Below are 18,214 nucleotides of genomic sequence, written 5' to 3'. Positions count from 1 at the left end.
ACAAGCACACGTCCATAGCGGGCACAAGCACACGTCCATAGCGGGCACAAACACACGTCCATAGCGGGCACAAACACATGTCCATAGCGGGCACAAACACCCGTCCATAGAGGGCACAAACACCTGTCCATAGCGGGCACAAGCACACGTCCATAGCGGGCACAAGCACACGTCCATAGCGGGCACAAACACACGTCCATAGCGGGCACAAGCACACGTCCATAGCGGGCACAAACACACGTCCATAGCGGGCACAAGCACACGTCCATAGAGGGCACAAGCGCCCGTCCATAGCGGACACAAACACCTGTCCTTAGCGGGCACAAGCACACGTCCATAGAGGGCACAAACACCTGTCCATAGCGGGCACAAGCACACGTCCATAGCGGGCACAAACACACGTCCATAGCGGGCACAAGCACACGTCCATAGCGGGCACAAACACACGTCCATAGCGGGCACAAGCACACGTCCATAGCGGGCACAAACACACGTCCATAGCGGGCACAAGCACACGTCCATAGCGGGCACAAACACACGTCCATAGCGGGCACAAGCACACGTCCATAGCGGGCACAAACACCTGTCCTTAGCGGGCACAAACACACGTCCATAGAGGGCACACGCCTGTGCATCACCCCGTACACGTATGTACACAGACGTGCGCGCACACGCGGGACACGCTGACACGACACACACCCCCCACACCCCCCCTTCCCCTTCCCCACACACCGGGATCTGCTGCATCCGTGTCCGTGTCCCCCGGGACCGGAGGGGGGGCCGGGGGCGGAACACACCACACACACACACACACTCCCCCCCCCAGGACCCCGGAGGCTCCCCCATTTCCCATCGAGGTTTATCGATGCCCCTCTTGGGTGAGCAGGCGGCTGTGGGGCTGCAGCACCCATAGGTGCGTGGGTCACGGGTGGTGACCCCAGTGGGAAGCTGGGGCCGGACCCTTGGGGGTCATGGCGATGCCGAGCTCTGGGTGCCCACCCACGGGGTGCTCCCTGCTCTGCCCCCCCCCCGGGGTGATGGACACCCCCAAAGAGGGGTGAACCCCACAGGGGACAGCCGCTGTTCTGCAGCCCCCCACAACCCCAAGGGGCAGCCGGGGTCGTCCCCCCCCCCCCAGAGAGACGCCCTGGGTGCTCATTGGGGCTTTTCCTGTTTCAGGTTGGGCTGTGAGGCCGATGAGGAAATAAGGCGGTGTCACACGCTCCCTTCTGACAGTTGGTCCCGGCGAATGTGGCCGGGACGGTGAGGAACCGGAACCGGAGCCGGAGCCGGGCAGGGCAGCGGGGCCCGGGGGCAGCGGCTCGGCCGCCCCAGAGCCATGTTCTCCCGCAAGAAGCGGGAGTTGATGAAAACCCCCTCCATCTCCAAGAAGAGCCGTGCGGGAAGCCCGGTCCCGCAGACCCTCCCGGTGAGTGTCCCCTGCTCACCCCACGGCAACCTGGGGGGCCATGGGGCCACGGGACCCGTGGAGATGCGGGGAAGAGCCGCAGGGTGGGAAGGGAGTGGGGGGAACCTGGGTGCGGGCAGGGGGTCTGCGAGGAGGAGGAGGAGGGAGACAGAGACAGACCCTGCTCAGTGCGCCTGGGGGGATTTTGCACCCGATGAAGGGGATAGAGCAGGCACAGGGAACGTGGCAAAGGGCAGGGGAGCCCAGCCACGGGGCTGCGGCCAAGGGTTTGGGGAGGGCAGAGACACCCCCAGAGGGCAGGGAGAGGAGCGGGGGGCTTGGGCAGCCCCGGTGCCCCGGCTCTGCTCTGTGTTTATGTATTTGTACCCCCCCCCGGGAGCTGGAGGGGAGCAGGAGGAAGTGGGGCTGGCCGGCAGCTGGGGTTCCTCCATGCACCCCATGGCACCGCCTGCCCCGCGCCTGCGCCCAGCCGCAGAGCATGGGGTGAGATGGGGCCGGGGATGAGCCCGCTCATGGCTCCATAGCAAGGGGCACCCGTCCCTATCCCTGAGCCCTCCGCAGAGGGGCCTATGGGTGGCGGACGGAGGGATGCTGGGCCGGGCCGGTGGCAAGAGGAGCTACAGCCCCTACTCGGCCGGGCGCCGCAGGACGGGCAAGGCCAGCGCGCCCAAAGGCTCCCTGGACTCGCTGCCCCACACGCCTGCCGTGAGGCTGACGGTACGGCTGGGGGGAAACCGGGGTCCCTGGGGCGCAGGGAAGCAGATGGGGTCTCAAGGGGTTGGCCCCAGCCGTTGCAGGGTGGGGGGCTTTGGGCACCCCCTTTTTGCTGGTCTGGCTGGTCCCAAAGGGCTGAGCTGCTCCGGTTCAGTCTCACCCACAACAGCTGCCCGCAGGGTTTGGTGTCTGCCCCGGTACCAAAGCTGGGCTCTGGTCCCACTGAGGCAGCAGCGCCTGGCTGGGGATGCTGAGACCCAGCGCGCTCGTGTCACACCAGAGCGCCTGAGGGCTGCTGATGGAAGATGCTGGATGGGCAACGGGGCTCCCCTCCCTGTGCCACAAGCACCCTCGCTGGGTTGTGGTCCCCGGTGCTGGCACCGACCCCTCCCTGGGGCAATTTCACCCCTAGAAATTGGGGCCGTGCCCGACCTGGGGATGGGACAGGCTGCAAAAGAGGAAGGGATGGTGGGGCCGGCTCCTCAGCTGCGTCATGGCCTGCTGGGGATGGGCAGCTCCGGCACAGTGGGTACATTGGGTGCTGGTGGAGCCAGGGCAGTGTCACCCACATGGTGGTTGTGTGCCCCCCAGGACAAACCCGGACCCACAGGCTCTGATGGGGGCCAGTGGGGCTCACGGGGGCAGTTGTGGCGACCGAGCTGGCTCCTGACCTGCGGCTTCAGAGACGATGCTGCTCTGCAAAACCCCTGCGCTGGGGAGGTTGATCCGCAGGGAGCTGGGGTGGAGGGGATGGGGGGGGATGGCTGGACCCGGCCAGGATCACCCTGGGGCTCTGCCGGGACTCCTGCATGGGGAAACTGAGGCACGGGGTGCTGCCTGCTCCCTGCCTGCTCTGGGGTCCCAGCCTCACGCTCCTCCCTGCTCCCCAGGACCTCTCCCGCAAGGATTGCTTGGAAGCGCCCGGCTCCAGCCTGGGGGAGCTGCCCCCTTCCAGCTCCAAGCTCAGCACCAGCCCCAGCTCCATGGGCACCCTCAAGCGCCCCACCAGCCTCAGCCGCCATGCCAGCGCCGCCGGCTTCCCCCTCAGCCCCGCCGGCCCCAGGGCCGTGCCCAAGGGCCACAGGACCCCCACGTCCTCCTCCTACAGCCCCATAGACGGCGGCGAGGGCCCCTTCGTGGACACCGAGGACATCTCCCAGCTCCTGGCGCACGTGGCCCGGTTCGCTGATGCCCTGGAGAAGCTGCGGGACGTGGTGCTGCGGGACGGTGAGCACCGGCAGGAGCATCCGCACCGGCCCCGCTGGAAGAAGCAAACCGGGACCCACCGGGGGCGGGGGGGGGGCCGCGGCAGGGGGCTGCCGGTTGCTCGGAGCCGGGATAACGCCGCTTCCTGCCCACGAGCTATTTTCATCCGCCCGCTTTCCTGTTTACAACGCGGCGGTGCCAGCGGTCGGGGCCCCGTGGGGCACCGGGCACGGCCCCACAGCGACCCACAGCGTGGGTGCAGGGCTGTGGGGCAGGGGAGGTGAAGGGGGATGCGGGGATCTCGTGAGGTGGGGCTGGGGGGGGGGGGGTTTGGTTCAGGCAGTGCCGTGGTTTTGGCTTTGGGTCTTCAAAGATGTTGGCGCATCCCCGCTCGCTGTGGAAACCACGGCCCCAGGGGTCTGCCCCATGGGTCTGGGGTCTGCGCTGTCGGGGGGGGTGGTGCTTTAAGGTCACTGCAAAGGTCTGGGCAGGGAGGAACCAGCCCTGAGCAGGAGGGTGACATCCACTGCTGGGTTCCACAGTTATGGCTGGACCCGGTTTGGGGTGGCCGAGATGGGGCCATTGCCGCTGGCAAAGAGATAGGGAGAGGATGGGGCTGACCTGTGGGATGTCGCCGTGGCTTTGGAGAGTCCGGCTCTCCTCTGAACGCATCCATTCCCATTCCCTGCCCTGGTGGTCTCCCTGATTCCCACTCTGGAAATGGAGGAAACCCCTTCCTGACCCCAATCTGGGGCTGGGATGTGGGGCAGGTTTAGCCTGGTGGGGCGGTGGGTGCCGGTTCCCAACCCCAGCACTTCCCTATGGGAGGCTCCCATAGGCACCGGCGCTGAGACCATGGGCGCTGGAGCCCCGGGGCTGGCAGCTGGAGCCCATGGAGGGGATGGGGAAGGATGCCAGGGATGGGGGCACGGCAGCAGGACCGAGGCGCCGCATCCCTGCCGGCGGCCGGCAGAGCCCATCCCGTGGGGAGGAAGGGGAGGAAACGAGGAGGAAATTCCCAAAAGGCTTTCAAGGGAAAAAGTCACTTCTGAGGGAAAAATGCCTGGAAGGTCGGGGTGCCCCCACCGGGACACGGCCGGGATGGGAGCGGAGGCCTGGAGGCAGCAGGACCGGCTGTATCGGTCCTGCGAAGGCCCAAGGCCGAGGGGATGGGCTGCATGGGTTGGGGGCCTGTCAGGACCCTGCCCAGAGGGTGGATGTTAGGGATGGGAAGGGGGATCTGGATAGCAGGGATATGGGGCAGGGATGTGGGGAAGGGGTGTGAGGCAGGGATGTGAGGCAGGGATGGGCAGGGATGTGGGGCAGGGACATTGGACAGGGATGTGGGGCAGGGATGGGGCAGGGATGTGGGGCAGGGATGGGGCAGGGATGTGGGGCAGAGATGGGGCAGGGACGTGAGGCAGGGATGGGGCAGTGATGTGGGGCAGGGATGTGAGGCAGGGATGGGGCAGGGATGTGGGGCAGAGATGGGGCAGGGACGTGGAGTAGGGTTGTGGGGCAGGGATGTGGGGCAGGGACGTGGGGCAGGGATGTGGGGCAGAGATGTGAGGCAGGGATGGGGCAGGGATGTGGGGCAGAGATGGGGCAGGGATGTGGGGCAGAGATGGGGCAGGGATGTGGGGCAGGGATGTGGGGCAGAGAAGGGGCAGGGATGTGGGGCAGGGATGTGGGGCAGAGAAGGGGCAGGGATGTGGGGCAGGGATGTGGGGCAGGGATGGGGCAGGAACATGAGGCAGGGATGGGGCAGGGATGTGGGGCAAGGCCGTGGGGCACAGATGTGGGGCAGGGATGTGGGGCAGAGAAGGGGCAGGGATGTGAGGCAGGGATGGGGCAGGGACGTGGCATCAACTCAGACCCGCCCTCTCACAGACCCCAAAGAGCCCCAGCGGCCGCTGGCCCACGAGTGCCTGGGTGAAACCCTGCGCGTCCTGCGCCAGGTCATCAGCAAGTACCCGCTGCTCAACACCCTCGAGACCCTGACGGCTGCCGGGACCCTCATCTCCAGAGTCAAGGGTGAGACGATGGGGCTGGGAGGTGGGGGGGGGGGGGAGCAGCCCCATGGACGGGAACAGGGGGTGGAAGCATCGCCTGCTGCTCGCTGCGGTTTGGGCTTTAGAGTCAGAAACGACGGAGCCCAGATCCCTGCCGGGTTGGGGGGGTTCCAAACACTTCCACAATGGGCTCCAGCATGGCCGGAGCTGGGTGCTCATGGCAGGCAGGAGGCACGGCCGCGCTAACCGCAGGCAGAGCACAACAGCACCGTGCGTCACCCGCCGCTTCCTGGACACCCAACGGCAACGGCGAGGGCACAGGAAGCCTCGTGCTGGGTGACAGGGGCTTCGCCGTGGGGCTGGCCCCACACGGGGCTGCGATGGGGCGAGACGAGGCTGCTCCGTCGCCGGGGCAGAGCAGGGGAGCAGATCCCAGCCCTTCGCCGGCCCCAGCAGCGCAGAGGAGCCTCGGCCGGTGCCGGTTCCTGCTGCTGCGGTAATGGGAGCAAAGAGAAGCAGGAGCCAAGTGATGCTGGCACGGAGGAGATGGAGGGGGCAGAGGCACTGCGCTGCACTCCGTCATCCATAGGGGTGATCTTCTACATCCCAATGCTCCCTGGAGCTCAACCCAGCCCCAGACCCTGACCCAGCCCCACAGCAGGAGCCAAGACGGGGACAGCGGTGGCACAGCTTCCCCGTGTCCTCCTTTCCAGGCTTCCATTACGAATCCAACAATGAGGCGGACAAGCGGGAGTTCGAGAAGGCCGTGGAGACCATCGCCGTGTCCTTCAGCAGCACGTAAGGGGGCTTCGGGCCAGGCATCCCCCACACATGGACCCCATCGCCCTGTCCCCATGGCGGTGGGTCCGGGGACCCCACGAGGAGGGCACACGCATCCCTCCTGCCACATGCACCAGCACCGAAGCCTGCCTGAGCCCCCAGCATCCACGTCCCATCCCTTCCTCAAGGATGGGCTGAGCTCTGCTCCTCCTCCAGGACCCCATTGAATCCAGCCCCGCAGCTCCTCGCCCTGCCCCATGGGGTGCGGGGTGGGGGGTGCTGCTGGGTGTCAGGGACCCCTCTGCTGAGCCCAGCCCTGCTCCTCTCTCGCAGCGTGTCCGAGTTCCTCATGGGGGAGGTGGACAGCAGCACCATCCTCTCCATCCAGAACCAGGTGAGTGGGGCCCGATCCCATGGCACGGCTCCCGGGATGCGCTCAGAGCCCCCAGCCCCATGTCTTTGATTCCCAGCTCCGGACCTCGCCGCCACCACCCCAGGGATGGGAAAAGCCACCTGGGAGCAGGAGCCAATGGGCAAGGTGGCTTGGGAAGGGATGGAAGCAGAAAACAGGGCTCTGGGTGCCCTCCTTGGCTCTGCCCGGAGCAAGGTGTTTCCCCAGTGGCATTCCCGTTAGCTCCCAGCCTTTCCATAGGGCCGCAGGCTGGGCACAGCGGACCTCCAGCGACAGCAGAATGGCTCCGGGTCTCTCCATCCATCAGCCCCTTCAGCTACTCCCCTTCCTCTTCTCTCATCATTCCCTTTTCTTTCCCAATTCCCAGACTATGGAGAACCTCTACGGGGGGATCCCTGGGCCTGGAGGAGGTGGCCTGCCTTCGGGTGTGGAGAGCTATGCCACGGGTGAGGCTGTGGGTCAGGGTTTGGGGTGCCGGGGTACGGGGCTGAGCTGGGGCTGGCAGGGCGGCCAGGTGCCTGCATCCCCACCTTCCTCCTCCTCGCCCCATGGCAGGCTGTCCCCCTGCCGAGGAAGTGGATGTGCTGCTGCAGCGCTGCGAGGGGGGGGTGGACGCTGCCCTCCAGTACGCCAAGAACATCTCCAAGTACATGAAGGACCTCATGGGGTACCTGGAGAAAAGGACCACGCTGGGTGAGGCAGGGAGGACTTGGGGGGGGCTCTCCCGTGTGGGGCTGGACCCCTCGCGGCAGCATCAGAACAGGTCCAGGTCTTCTACGGGCAGCGATGCTGCGAGGGCATCCCGGATGCCTCCTCACTCCCAACCCTCTTCTTCCAGAGATGGAGTTTGCCAAAGGGTTTCAGAAGATGGCCAATAGCTGCAAGCAAACCTTCAGCCAGGAGGTACGGTCCATGCATCCCAGCGTCACCTCTGGCTCTGCATCCCCACAGGCAGCACTGGAGGATGCTTCGGCTCCCGGTGCCGGGCTCAGGGTGATGCCTTTTCTCCTCCCTCAGGCCAACATGCCCTTCCTGTCCATCTACCTGCTGAGCCTGGAGCAGGACACGGAGCATGCAGCATCGGTTCTGCAGGCTGCCAGCACCCTGCAGCAGCAAACCTTCCTCCAGGTGAGGGCCACCCGGCTTGCCCAAGCTCGCAGCCAGTTGCTGGGGGCTTGGAGGGGTTCAAAACCAGGGTCTAGGAGAGCCCCCCCCCCCCCAAATGAATCAGCACCTTGGAGCAATCCCAGGCACAGCTACAGGGTGGGCAGGGAAGAGATTCAGAGCAGCCCAAGGAGAAGGACTTGGGGGTGTTGGGTGATGAGAAAATGAACATGAGCTGGGTTCAGTGTGCGCTCACAGCCCAGGATCAACCGTGTCCTGGGCTGCATCCAAAGCAGCGTGACCAGCAGGTCCAAGGAGGTGATCCTGCCCCTCTGCTCTGCTCTTGTGAGAGCTCACCTGGAGCATTGTGTGCAGTTCTGGGGTCCTCAACATAAAAAGGACATGGAACTGTTGGAACAAGTCCAGAGGAGGCCACGAGGATGCTCAGGGGCTGGAGCACCTCCTGTATGGAGCCAGGCTGAGAACATTGGGGCTGTTCAGCCTGGAGAAGAGAAGCTGCGTGGAGACCTCAGAGCAGCTTCCAGTGTCTGAAGGGGGCCTATAGGGATGCTGGGGAGGGACTCTTCATTAGGGACTGCAGTGACAGGACAAGGCGGGATGGGTTAAAGCTTAAACAGGGGAAGTTTAGATTGGATATAAGGAGGAAATTCTTTACTGTCAGGGTGATGAGGCACTGGAATGGGTTGCCCAGGGAGGTTGTGAATGCTCCATCCCTGGCAGTGTTCAAGACCAGGCTGGACAGAGCCTTGGGTGCCATGGTTTAGTGTGAGGCGTCCCTGCCCACGGCAGGGGGTTGGAACTGGATGATCTTCAGGTCCTTTCCAACCCTAACTGTGATTCTATGATTCTATGACCTCCGCCTCATCCGAGGAGCATTCCCATGTCCCCGGGATGTGCTGGGAACCACCAGCACAGGGCACTTCTCCCTGCAAAGCCTCTTGCAAAGGGAAGAGCAGCTCAGCCCCACGTGGGGCCGCTTCTCCCCGCTGCAGCCGCTCTCCCTGAGACGCCTGGAACACGAGAAGAGGAGGAAGGAGATCAAGGAGCAGTGGCACCGGGCGCAGAGGAAGCTGGTGAGTGACAGGACCGGGTCTGTGCTGCCCCGGGGCTGGTCTGCAGCATCCCGTGGCAAATACCCCTCTGAGGATGCTGCGCTCCAGCGGCGCTGGGTGCTGCGTGCGGCTGTGCTGGGGGGCACCGGAGGAGGTAAGACCCCCACCACCACCCCTGCATGGGGCAGTCCTCACCGTGGGTCACTGTTTCGCTGGCAGCAAGAGGCAGAGGGGAACCTGCGCAAGGCCAAGCAGACCTACATGCAGCGCAGCGAGGAGCACGACAAGGCCAAGTACGTGGCGGTGAAAGCAGAAGAAGAGCAGCAGAGCATCGCCAGCAGCGTCACCACCAAAACCCTGGACAAGAAGAGGAGGCTGGAAGAGGAAGCCAAGAACAAGGTGGGGATGAATGGCTCGTCGTGGCTACGGGATGAGCCTGGCAAGAGCCTTCTCGCCCCCTCGCTGTCCCCACACAGAGCCGAGCGGCACAGGAACGCATTGAGGGGTCCAGAGCTGCTCTCCAGAGCTGTTCCCTCTCCCTCCTTGTTCTCCCCATCCATGACCTGTTCCCACCTCGCGCCCTCGCAGGCGGAAGAGGCGATGGCCACGTACCGGACCTGTGTTGCGGATGCGAACACGCAGAAGCAGGAGCTGGAGGACACCAAAGTGAATTCCTTGCGCCAGATCCATGAAATGATCAAGCAGAGCGACCAGGTCATCAAGCTGGTGAGTGGGGCTCGCTTGGGGCAGCCCCAGGACGAGAGGTGGCCCTACCCTGCTCAGGGGTGCCTCCACAGCAGACCTGGCTTGGCTGCCCCTCTTTCAGATGAGGTCCGGGTGGATGGAGAGCTCCCTGAAAAGCCAAGGCTCAAGCCTGCAGACCAAGGGCTGCTCCTGACTTCCCATCTCCTCCATAGAGACGTAGAATGGTTTGGGTTGGAAAGGACCTTAGGATCATCCAGTTCCATGGGCAGGGAAGCCTCACACTAGAGCAGGTCACTCAAGGCTCTGTCCAACCTGGCCTTGAACACTGCCAGGGATGGGGCAGCCACAGCTTCTCCGGGCACCCTGTGCCAGCGCCTCAGCACCCTCACAGGGAAGAGCTTCTGCCTTACATCCAACCTGAACTTCCCCTGTTCCAGTCTGAACCCATCACCCCTTGTCCTATCCCTGCAGTCCCTGCTGAAGGTCCCTCTCCAGCATCCTTATAGCCCTTTTCAGACACCGAAGGCTTCTCTGAGGCTCCCCAAATCTCACCTCTGACTTCCCCCCCCCGTTACCTTTAGGCCACGATCTCCTTCTACCAGATCATGCACATGCAGACGGCTCCGCTGCCCGTCAACTTCCAGACGCTGTGCGAGAGCAGCAAGCTCTACGACCCGGGCCAGCAGTACGCCTCGCACGTCAGGCAGCTCCAGCGCGGCGACGAGCCCGACACCCAGTACGACTTCGAGCCCTACGTCTCACACAACGCCTGGTAGGAAGGGAGAAGGGGAAACCAGCTCTGGGTTAGGCTCGCCTTCGTCGTCACAACCTCCCCGCGGGGGCCTGGAGGCAGCTCCTGTGGGGGGAAAGATGGGGCTGGACCGGCTGGGAACGCCCTCATCTCATCCCATGGATGGGGCAGGCTACCCGGTGTGTGAGAGAGGGATGCCAGGGCAGGCAGATGGAGCAGTGAATAAGGTTTTCCTCCCTCCTCACCCGCTCAAACGTTCCCTTTTCCCCCTCTTTCCACCCCCAGGTCCCCCTTCACTCGGACACGGAAAGGCAGCTTCAGTGCTGAGTTCCCATCGGGAGCCGGCTCTAATGGAGCCGGGATGCCCAAGGACGGGGCCATCTCGGAAGGAGGAGCAGGAGCCAAGGAGCAGCACGGGGGGACCACGGCTTCCGAGGGCAGAGGTGAGCCCGGGGCAGAGCAGAGGCTCCCAATGGCACCACTCACAGCATCCCGCAGCATCCCATGGGCCCTGGGGCAGAGCAGAGGCTCCCAATGGCACTGCTCACAGCATCCCACAGCATCCCATGGGCCCTGGGGCAGAGCAGAGGCTCCCAATGGCACCACTCACAGCATCCCGCAGCATCTCATGGGCCCTGGGCAGAGCAGAGGCTCCCAATGGCACCGCTCACAGCATCCCACAGCATCCCATGGGCCCTGGGGCAGAGCAGAGGCTCCCAATGGCACCGCTCACAGCATCCCACAGCATCCCATGGGCCCGGAGCAGAGCCGGACCTCTGTGGGTACCAGGGGGTCTGTGCAGCATCAGGGCAGGCTGGGAGCTCTTCAGGCTGAACCTCCTGAAGGACAGGAATCAGATCCATGGGCTGCCTTGGCTTTGGCTCTCTGGTGGTACCCAGAGCATTCTCCATCATCCCAGCTCCTCTTTCCCGTGCTGGGTGTCTCACCAAAGGCATCACAAGGCCACGATGGGGAGCAGGAAACCAAGCAGGAATCTCAGTGCCTGCCGGTGTCCAGGCCGTTCCCCTGTGTTTCTCTCCTGAGCACGGGAAGCAGTCCCAAATGGATGATGTGTTCTCCTCTGCAGGTGGGAGGGGACACCAGGTCCATAAATCCTGGCCAACCATGGTGACCGAAGCTGACGGCAGCCTGGATTCAAGCACAGGTAGACACCAAAAGCAGCCCAACACCATCAGCCTAAAACCAGAGCCCTGGGGTTAGGGGGGGATCTGGCACTTTTATCTGCTTCATAATAACACGGTGTTGTAAATAAGTGCTCTGATCCCAGTCTCCAACAGGCTGGGATGGGATGGGATGGATGGGATGGATGGGATGGGATGGGATGGGATGGGATGGGATGGGATGGGGAGGGGATGGCATGAATGGGAGGGGAGGGGATGGGATGGATGGGATAGGAAGGGATGGGATGGGATAGGATGGGATGGGATGGGATGGGATGGGATGGGATGGGATGGGATGGGATGAATGGGAGGGGAGGGGATGGGATGGATGGGATGGGATGGGATGGGAGGGGAGGGGATGGGATGGGATGGGAGGGGAGGGGATGGGATGGGATGGCATGGGATGGCATGGGATGGGATGGATGAGATGGGAGGGGATGGAATGGGGTGGGAGGGGATGGCATGGGAGGGGATGGCATGGAATGGGATGGGATGGAATGGGATGAACGGGATGGGATGAATGGGAGGGGATGGGATGGCATGGGAGGGGGTGGGATGGATGGGAAGGGATGGCATGTGTTGAAATGGGAGGGGATGGGATGGATGGGATGGGATGGGAGGGGATGGGATGGATGGGAGGGGATGGGATGGGACAGATAGGAGGGGATGGGATGGGGTGAGGGACCACTGAACCTTCACACCCCCCAGCTGCAGCCCGCTCCCCTGCACAGCCCCTGCCGGCTCCTGGTGTCCCCTTTCCCACAGGGATCGCTGTGGGAATCAGCTCTTGGGTTTCCTTTTGCCAGGGGAGTTCAGCCACAAGCTCCAGCGCTTGTCTTCCAACGGCACCGTGTCCTCCAGCGAGGAGCTGGAGGAGAAGGATGAGAACACGGCCCCCTTCGAGCAGGGTACGTGACCGTGCAGGGTCCTGCTGAGCACCCCCAGGCAAAGCCAGCTCTGCGCTGGCTTCTCCCACCTTCAGGAGGTCTGGAGGTAACGGAGGGTACCCGATGGTGACCGCACGAGGAGCCCATAGAGCTGCCTTTTGGAGAAGAGAAGGCTCCTTAAGGGAGACCTTAGAGCCTTATGGGGCTGCAGGAAACCTGGAGAGGGGCTTTGGACAAGGGATGTAGGGACAGGCCAAGGGGAATGGCTTGAACCTGCCCGAGGGGAGACTGAGATGAGCTCTTAGGCAGAAGCTCTTCCCTGGGAGGGTGCTGAGGCGCTGGCACAGGGTGCCCAGAGAAGCTGTGGCTGCCCCATCCCTGGCAGTGTTCAAGGCCAGGTTGGACACAGGGGCTTGGAGCAAGCTGCTCCAGTGGAAGGGGTCCCTGCCCGTGGCAGGGGTTGGAGCTGGAGGAGCTTTAAGGTCCCTTCCGTTATAAACCATCCTGGGATTCCAGCTTGGCTCACCCTGCATCCTCAGGAGCATTTCCTTTTGACCTGCTCATAGGCATCAATGGGATCACCCCAGAGATGACGGCTTCAACGGGGCCTTTCCGAAACATTGGCTTATCCAAGGCTGCCCAGACCCATCGGCTGCGGAAGCTCCGTACCCCTTCCAAGTGTCGGGAGTGCAACAGCTACGTTTACTTCCAGGGAGCAGAATGTGAGGAGGTAAAGCTGGGAGAAGTGGTGGATACCCAGGTATAGCCAGGTGGATACCCAGGTATCCCAGCAGTGGGGTGTCCTCACCATGGTCCCTTGATGCACTTCCTTATCCCAGCTCCAACCTGTGCTCAGGAAGATGCTCCTCCTTTGGGGAGCCTCCTGCAATGCCTCCACAAAGGCATTTTCCTCTCTGCTATTGTGCTCCAGGAGCTCCTCGGTGTGGGCAATGCCTGGTGGCTGCCGTCCTTCCTGGCCCGTGCTGCTGTTCCCACCTCCGTGCCTTTTCCCCTCTGTTTTCCAGTGCAACCTGGCCTGCCACAAGAAGTGCCTGGAATCCTTGGCCATCCAGTGCGGGCACAAGAAGCTCCAAGGGAAGCTGCAGCTTTTTGGGCAGGACTTCACAAAGGCTTCTCAGAGCAGCGCCGACGGCATCCCCTTCATCATCAAGAAGTGCGTGGCCGAGATTGAGAAGCGGGCGCTGAAAACCAAGGTGACAAATTCCCTCTTCCCTTTTCTTCTCAGCTGCTTTGCCTTGGACCCCCCTTCACTTGCCACGGAAACCACCCGGCTGCAGGAGACAGGAACCCGGGAGGTCCAGGCTGATAAACCCAAACTCTGTGCTTGGAAACCCATTTCTCTCGCTTCCCTCTTTCCTATGACGGGAACATCCAGAATGGCTTGAGAGGGATTTCCAGCCCCAAAAGGAGAGGCTTGCAGGCAGAAGCTCACCGGTGCCGTGCAAACCTAACGGGAAGCATCTCCCCTCGCTTCCACCCCGCTTCCCTCCCCGTTGCAGGGCATCTACCGAGTTAACGGTGTCAAGACCCGCGTGGAGAAGCTCTGCCAAGCGTTTGAGAACGGGAAGGAGCTGGTGGAGCTGTCCCAGGCCTCCCCCCACGATATCAGCAACGTCCTGAAGCTCTACCTGAGGCAGGTACGGTGCCGGGGACACCTTCTGCTGGGGGAGGCAGCTCCACAGGGGTCCAGCACCGCTGCAGCATCGGTACCCGCAGGGAACCCCAATCCCTGCTCCCCTCCGCAATAGGGAACCGGGTGCATGAAAGGGGAAGTGACCCACAAAGAGCCCATGGGGCCCGGAGCAGGAGCAGGGCTGAGCCCCTCAGGTCACTGTGGGGTGGGCTCTGATGGGTGCTGAGCCCCTCAGGTCAACCCTGGGGTGGGCTCTGATGGGTGCTGAGCCCCTCAGGTCAGCCTGGGGTGGGCTCTGATGGGTGCTGAGCCCCTGGCGCTGCTCCAGCAGCTCTGCCTCCTGTCGCCATCATCACCCACATCCTCCACCAGCCACAGGGAGGAGGCAGCTTCCCCCCACCCCGGAGAGGAGGGGCCAGGATCGCTGCAGGCTCAAGTCCCTGTGGGAAGTGCAGGGCTGGAGGGACCCTGCTCCGGGGCAGCCCGTCCCGAACCCCCCCCCGCCCCGCTTCCAGCAGCCGGGAAGCTCCTGGGGCCGCCCAGCACCACCCGTTAGCTCGGTGCAGGCATCAAAGCGAGAGCTTCCCACCTGGGGCATCCCCACCTTCGCTGCGGGCTGTGCCCTCATCCTGCCTTCCCCACCTGGAGGGGCCCGTTCCTTGTCGATCAAACGATGCTTGTTTTGCTTGAGCTTCACCCGTACCAATGGGCCAGGCTGATTCCCATGCTCCAGGCGATGGATAACCCATGTGGGTACTGTGGTTTGCAACCACGGGGATGGTTCCTTGCTGCAGGCAGGCTCCAGGTTTCCTCAGCTCAACAGCACTGGATGCGTCCGGGTCTCAGGGAGGACCAGGACCATGTCCCCTGCTCTTGCTTGCAGCTCCCGGAGCCCCTTATGCCCTTCCGCATGTACAACGAGCTGATGGGCCTGGCCAAGGAGAGCTTGCAGGGTGGAGAGGCCAAGGGCAGGAGCGGCAAAGGGGGCCCCGAGCTGGAGGACAAGGGAGCCGACACCGACAGGGTGGTGCTGAACCTGGTGCTGAAGCTGAAGGAGCTGCTGAAGGAGCTGCCCCGGGAGAACATGGCCACGCTGCAGTACCTGCTGCAGCACCTGAGGAGGTGAGAGGGGCAGGCCCGGGGGGCATCACCCCTAAGGGTGGGAGGGTGATGGATGGGATAAGGATGGGAGCCTCCCCACTGGTCCCATGGGGACAGCATCCGGGTCTCATGGCCACAGGTACGTCTCTGAAGCTGGTGTGTGCCCCGAGGGGACCCCTGTGTTACCACCCCAGCTTCTCCTCCAGCCTGGCTGCACCCTGCCCATCCACGCATCCCTCCTCCCTGCTTCCTTCCTCACGAGTTCCCCCTTCCCCAGGATCGTGGAAGTGGAACAGGACAACAAGATGACCTCAAGCAACCTGGGCATCGTCTTCGGGCCAACGCTGATGCGCCCGAGGCCCACGGATGCCACCATTTCCTTGTCCTCGCTGGTGGATTACCCGCACCAGTCTCGCATCATCGAGGCGCTCATCATCTTCTACCCCACCATCTTCGAGAGCAAGGAGCCGGCGGCGCTGGGCGACTGCAGCAAACACGCTCCGGATGGCGCAGGGGAGGCGGGGACCTGCCCCGAGCTGGTACGAGCCTGGGGAAGGGAGCACCCGTAGGGGCCACCCTGCCTGGAGCAGCTCCTCCACACACCCCCTGCTACCCCATCCCCACTGCCCCATACGGTGCTATGGGGCCGGCCAACACCATTGCCCTTCCCTTACAAAACCTGCCTCGCTCCATCGCATCCCCCTGCGCATCCCCACTCCTCTTGCGAGGGTTTTGCGCCCCAGGACAGCGCGAGGCAGGGATAGGGCGCACACGCGCTTTTCCACAGGGATATTTCCCCCCTCCCGACCGCGTTGTGGAGCCACGACAGGAGCTTTCCTCCCCTCCTCTCCCCTGCAGGGCTCCCCGTGTCCCACAGAGCCTGGGGACCGCTCCGTCGACTCGGACTCGGAGCTGGAGGACAGCGGGGACGCGCTGGGGACCTCGCACGGCGCCGCCCGGGCCCGCCTCACCCAGCGGGAGAGCGAGACCAGCACCGAGGATGCTCCGGGCTGCGAGGACGGCAGCGAGGGCCCGCGGAGCCGCAGCTGCAGCACCGGCCCCTCGGATGCGGAGGGCTCCGCTCCGCGCGGCCGCAGCCCCCCGGGGGACGAGCACAGCGATGCCGAATGACCCGAGCGCTGCCTCCCCGCTGCCGAAGCGGAGAGCGCCGCATCCAGGCGCTGTGGGTGATGCTGGGGGGGGGGGGGGGACGGGGACGGACGTGATCCTTGCTGGAGCTTTCACACGAGCCCGCTGAGCCCCGCGGCTCCAGGAGGGTCCATGGGGTCCGGCTGCGCCTGCTGGGAGCCCCCCGCGCGATCCATGAGGCTGGAGGGAAGGCGCTGGAGCAGGGCAGCCCCTTCGCTTGTTGCTCAGCCTGAAGCCGGGTCTCGTTTTCACTGCGCTCCTTAACCCCACACGTCCACTGCAGCCATGGAGGTGGGATGAGCCCGAGGGTCCCATCCTCCTCCTGGCTGCAGCTGGGAGACACGGGGGCATTCCTGACAGCGGGAGAAGGGCGCTGCACCTCCCTGGGAAGGGGACACGGCCCAAAGGGGTGCTGGGGCCAGATAAAAGCCACCTGCACCCTTGTGCATGGGGCCAGCCTCAGCTTCAGGCTGCACCATGTGCCAGGTACATTCATCGTTTACAACCGGCTGTAGCAGGCACCCGAAGCCCAGCGATGCATTTACTGCCTCAGCACATCCCAGCCCGCTACGTGCCCTCCCTCTGCATCGCTGCTTGTATTTATGGGCATTGCCTGCTCAGCAGGAGCCACGCCAGGAGCAGGCGCAGGCTGTGAGCAGGCTCAGGACCAGGCTGTGCTGCTGCAGGGCCCCATCACTCAGGGGGGTTGCTTTGGGACACATTTGGTCCCCAAAAGACTGAGCTGCGAGTCCAGGACCTCATCTGTGCCCTCTGGAGATGGAGCAGGTCCCTGAGGGGCGATGCCTCCTCCTCCTTCTTCTCTTCCTCCTCCTCCTCCTCCTCAGGACCTCCATGGCCTGAGGCGAGTCACAGCCCTACCAGTGTAGAGGCTTCTCCTTTTATGACTCCACTACCTCTGCTGGCTTAACAAGGGTTACACGAGACCAAAGTGTTTGAAAGCTCCGAGTGCTCTGCACTGAAGAACAGAGACATGAGCCCATTTGCAGCTTATGAAGAGCTGGAAGCTGCTGCCTTCTCTCACCCTGCTCGTACCTGGGCTGCACCCTGCTGTCACTGAGTGAGGACCACGATGGATTGGATTGGATGGATTGGATGGATGGATGGATGGATGGATGGATGGATGGATGGATGGGTGGATGGGTGGATGGGTGGATGGGTGGATGGATGGATGGATGGATGGGTGGATGGGTGGATGGATGGATGGATGGATGGATGGGTGGATGGGTGGATGGGTGGATGGATGGGTGGATGGGTGGATGGGTGGATGGGTGGATGGATGGATGGATGGATGGGTGGATGGGTGGATGGGTGGGTGGATGGATGGATGGATGGATGGATGGATGGATGGATGGATGGATGGATGGGTGGATGGGTGGGTGGATGGGTGGATGGGTGGATGGATGGATGGATGGGTGGATGGGTGGATGGGTGGGTGGATGGGTGGATGGGTGGATGGATGGATGGATGGATGGATGGGTGGATGGGTGGATGGATGGGTGGATGGGTGGATGGGTGGATGGATGGATGGATGGATGGATGGATGGATGGATGGGTGGGTGGGTGGGTGGATGGGTGGATGGGTGGATGGATGGATGGATGGATGGATGGATGGATGGATGGATGGATGGATGGATGGATGCACAAGGGCAGCTCACAGCAGCTACTCACAGTCCCTGGTCCTGAAGGAACTGCATGAATCCAAAGCTGTTTCCCAACAATCAGCCAGGACCTGACAGTATAGAACCGATCAACCAGGTCCCCTCAGGATCCATCCTGGCACAGGGGGTCACTGCTGGAGCTCTCCAGAGCAGTGGGAACAGTGTCTCAGCAGAGCAGGTAAAGGTATACACAACCCCCAGTGAAATGGCTCAGAACTGAGCTAAAGAAGAGTGAGAGATGCCCGAGGGACATCCTGCTCCGCAGCACAGCACCGGCCCACTGGGAAGAGGCGGTGAATGCTCCATCCCTGGCAGTGTTCAAGGCCAGGTTGGACAGAGCCTTGGGGGACATGGCCTCGGGTGAGGTGGGCTGGAAC

The 18,214-nt window shown here is 63.4% G+C and overlaps 1 protein-coding gene across 3 annotated transcripts; it reads left to right on the top strand.

Annotated features, from left to right (window-relative positions):
• Positions 1-1,226: 1,226 nt before the first annotated feature.
• Positions 1,227-16,215, top strand: ARHGAP45 (Rho GTPase activating protein 45). Of its 3 annotated transcripts, none has more exons than XM_061474620.1 (22): positions 1,227-1,429; positions 3,034-3,370; positions 5,240-5,383; positions 6,075-6,159; positions 6,475-6,535; positions 6,921-6,999; positions 7,109-7,246; positions 7,392-7,456; positions 7,571-7,681; positions 8,671-8,751; positions 8,950-9,129; positions 9,319-9,456; positions 10,017-10,207; positions 10,472-10,629; positions 11,274-11,351; positions 12,174-12,275; positions 12,821-12,984; positions 13,280-13,468; positions 13,775-13,912; positions 14,792-15,030; positions 15,287-15,548; positions 15,868-16,215. In XM_061474620.1, the coding sequence occupies exons 1-22, from the start codon at positions 1,340-1,342 to the stop codon at positions 16,138-16,140; spliced, it is 3,303 nt and encodes a 1,100-aa protein (XP_061330604.1). In that variant the 5' UTR covers positions 1,227-1,339; the 3' UTR covers positions 16,141-16,215. The 3 variants fall into 3 exon arrangements, with proteins under 3 accessions (XP_061330604.1, XP_061330603.1, XP_061330602.1); XM_061474619.1 differs by lacking the exon at positions 1,227-1,429 and adding an exon at positions 1,918-2,146 and having other exon boundaries at positions 6,921-6,978; XM_061474618.1 differs by lacking the exon at positions 1,227-1,429 and adding an exon at positions 1,918-2,146.
• Positions 16,216-18,214: the final 1,999 nt, after the last annotated feature.

Source organism: Pezoporus flaviventris, unplaced genomic scaffold, assembly GCF_033815535.1.
Source record: "Pezoporus flaviventris isolate CSIRO_AGI_PZ_B2104156 unplaced genomic scaffold, CSIRO_AGI_Pfla_v1 ptg000080l, whole genome shotgun sequence".
NCBI lineage: Eukaryota > Metazoa > Chordata > Aves > Psittaciformes > Psittacidae > Pezoporus > Pezoporus flaviventris.
The sequence above is the reverse complement of the archived record's forward strand: the minus strand, read 5'-3'. Positions and strand labels throughout refer to the sequence as shown.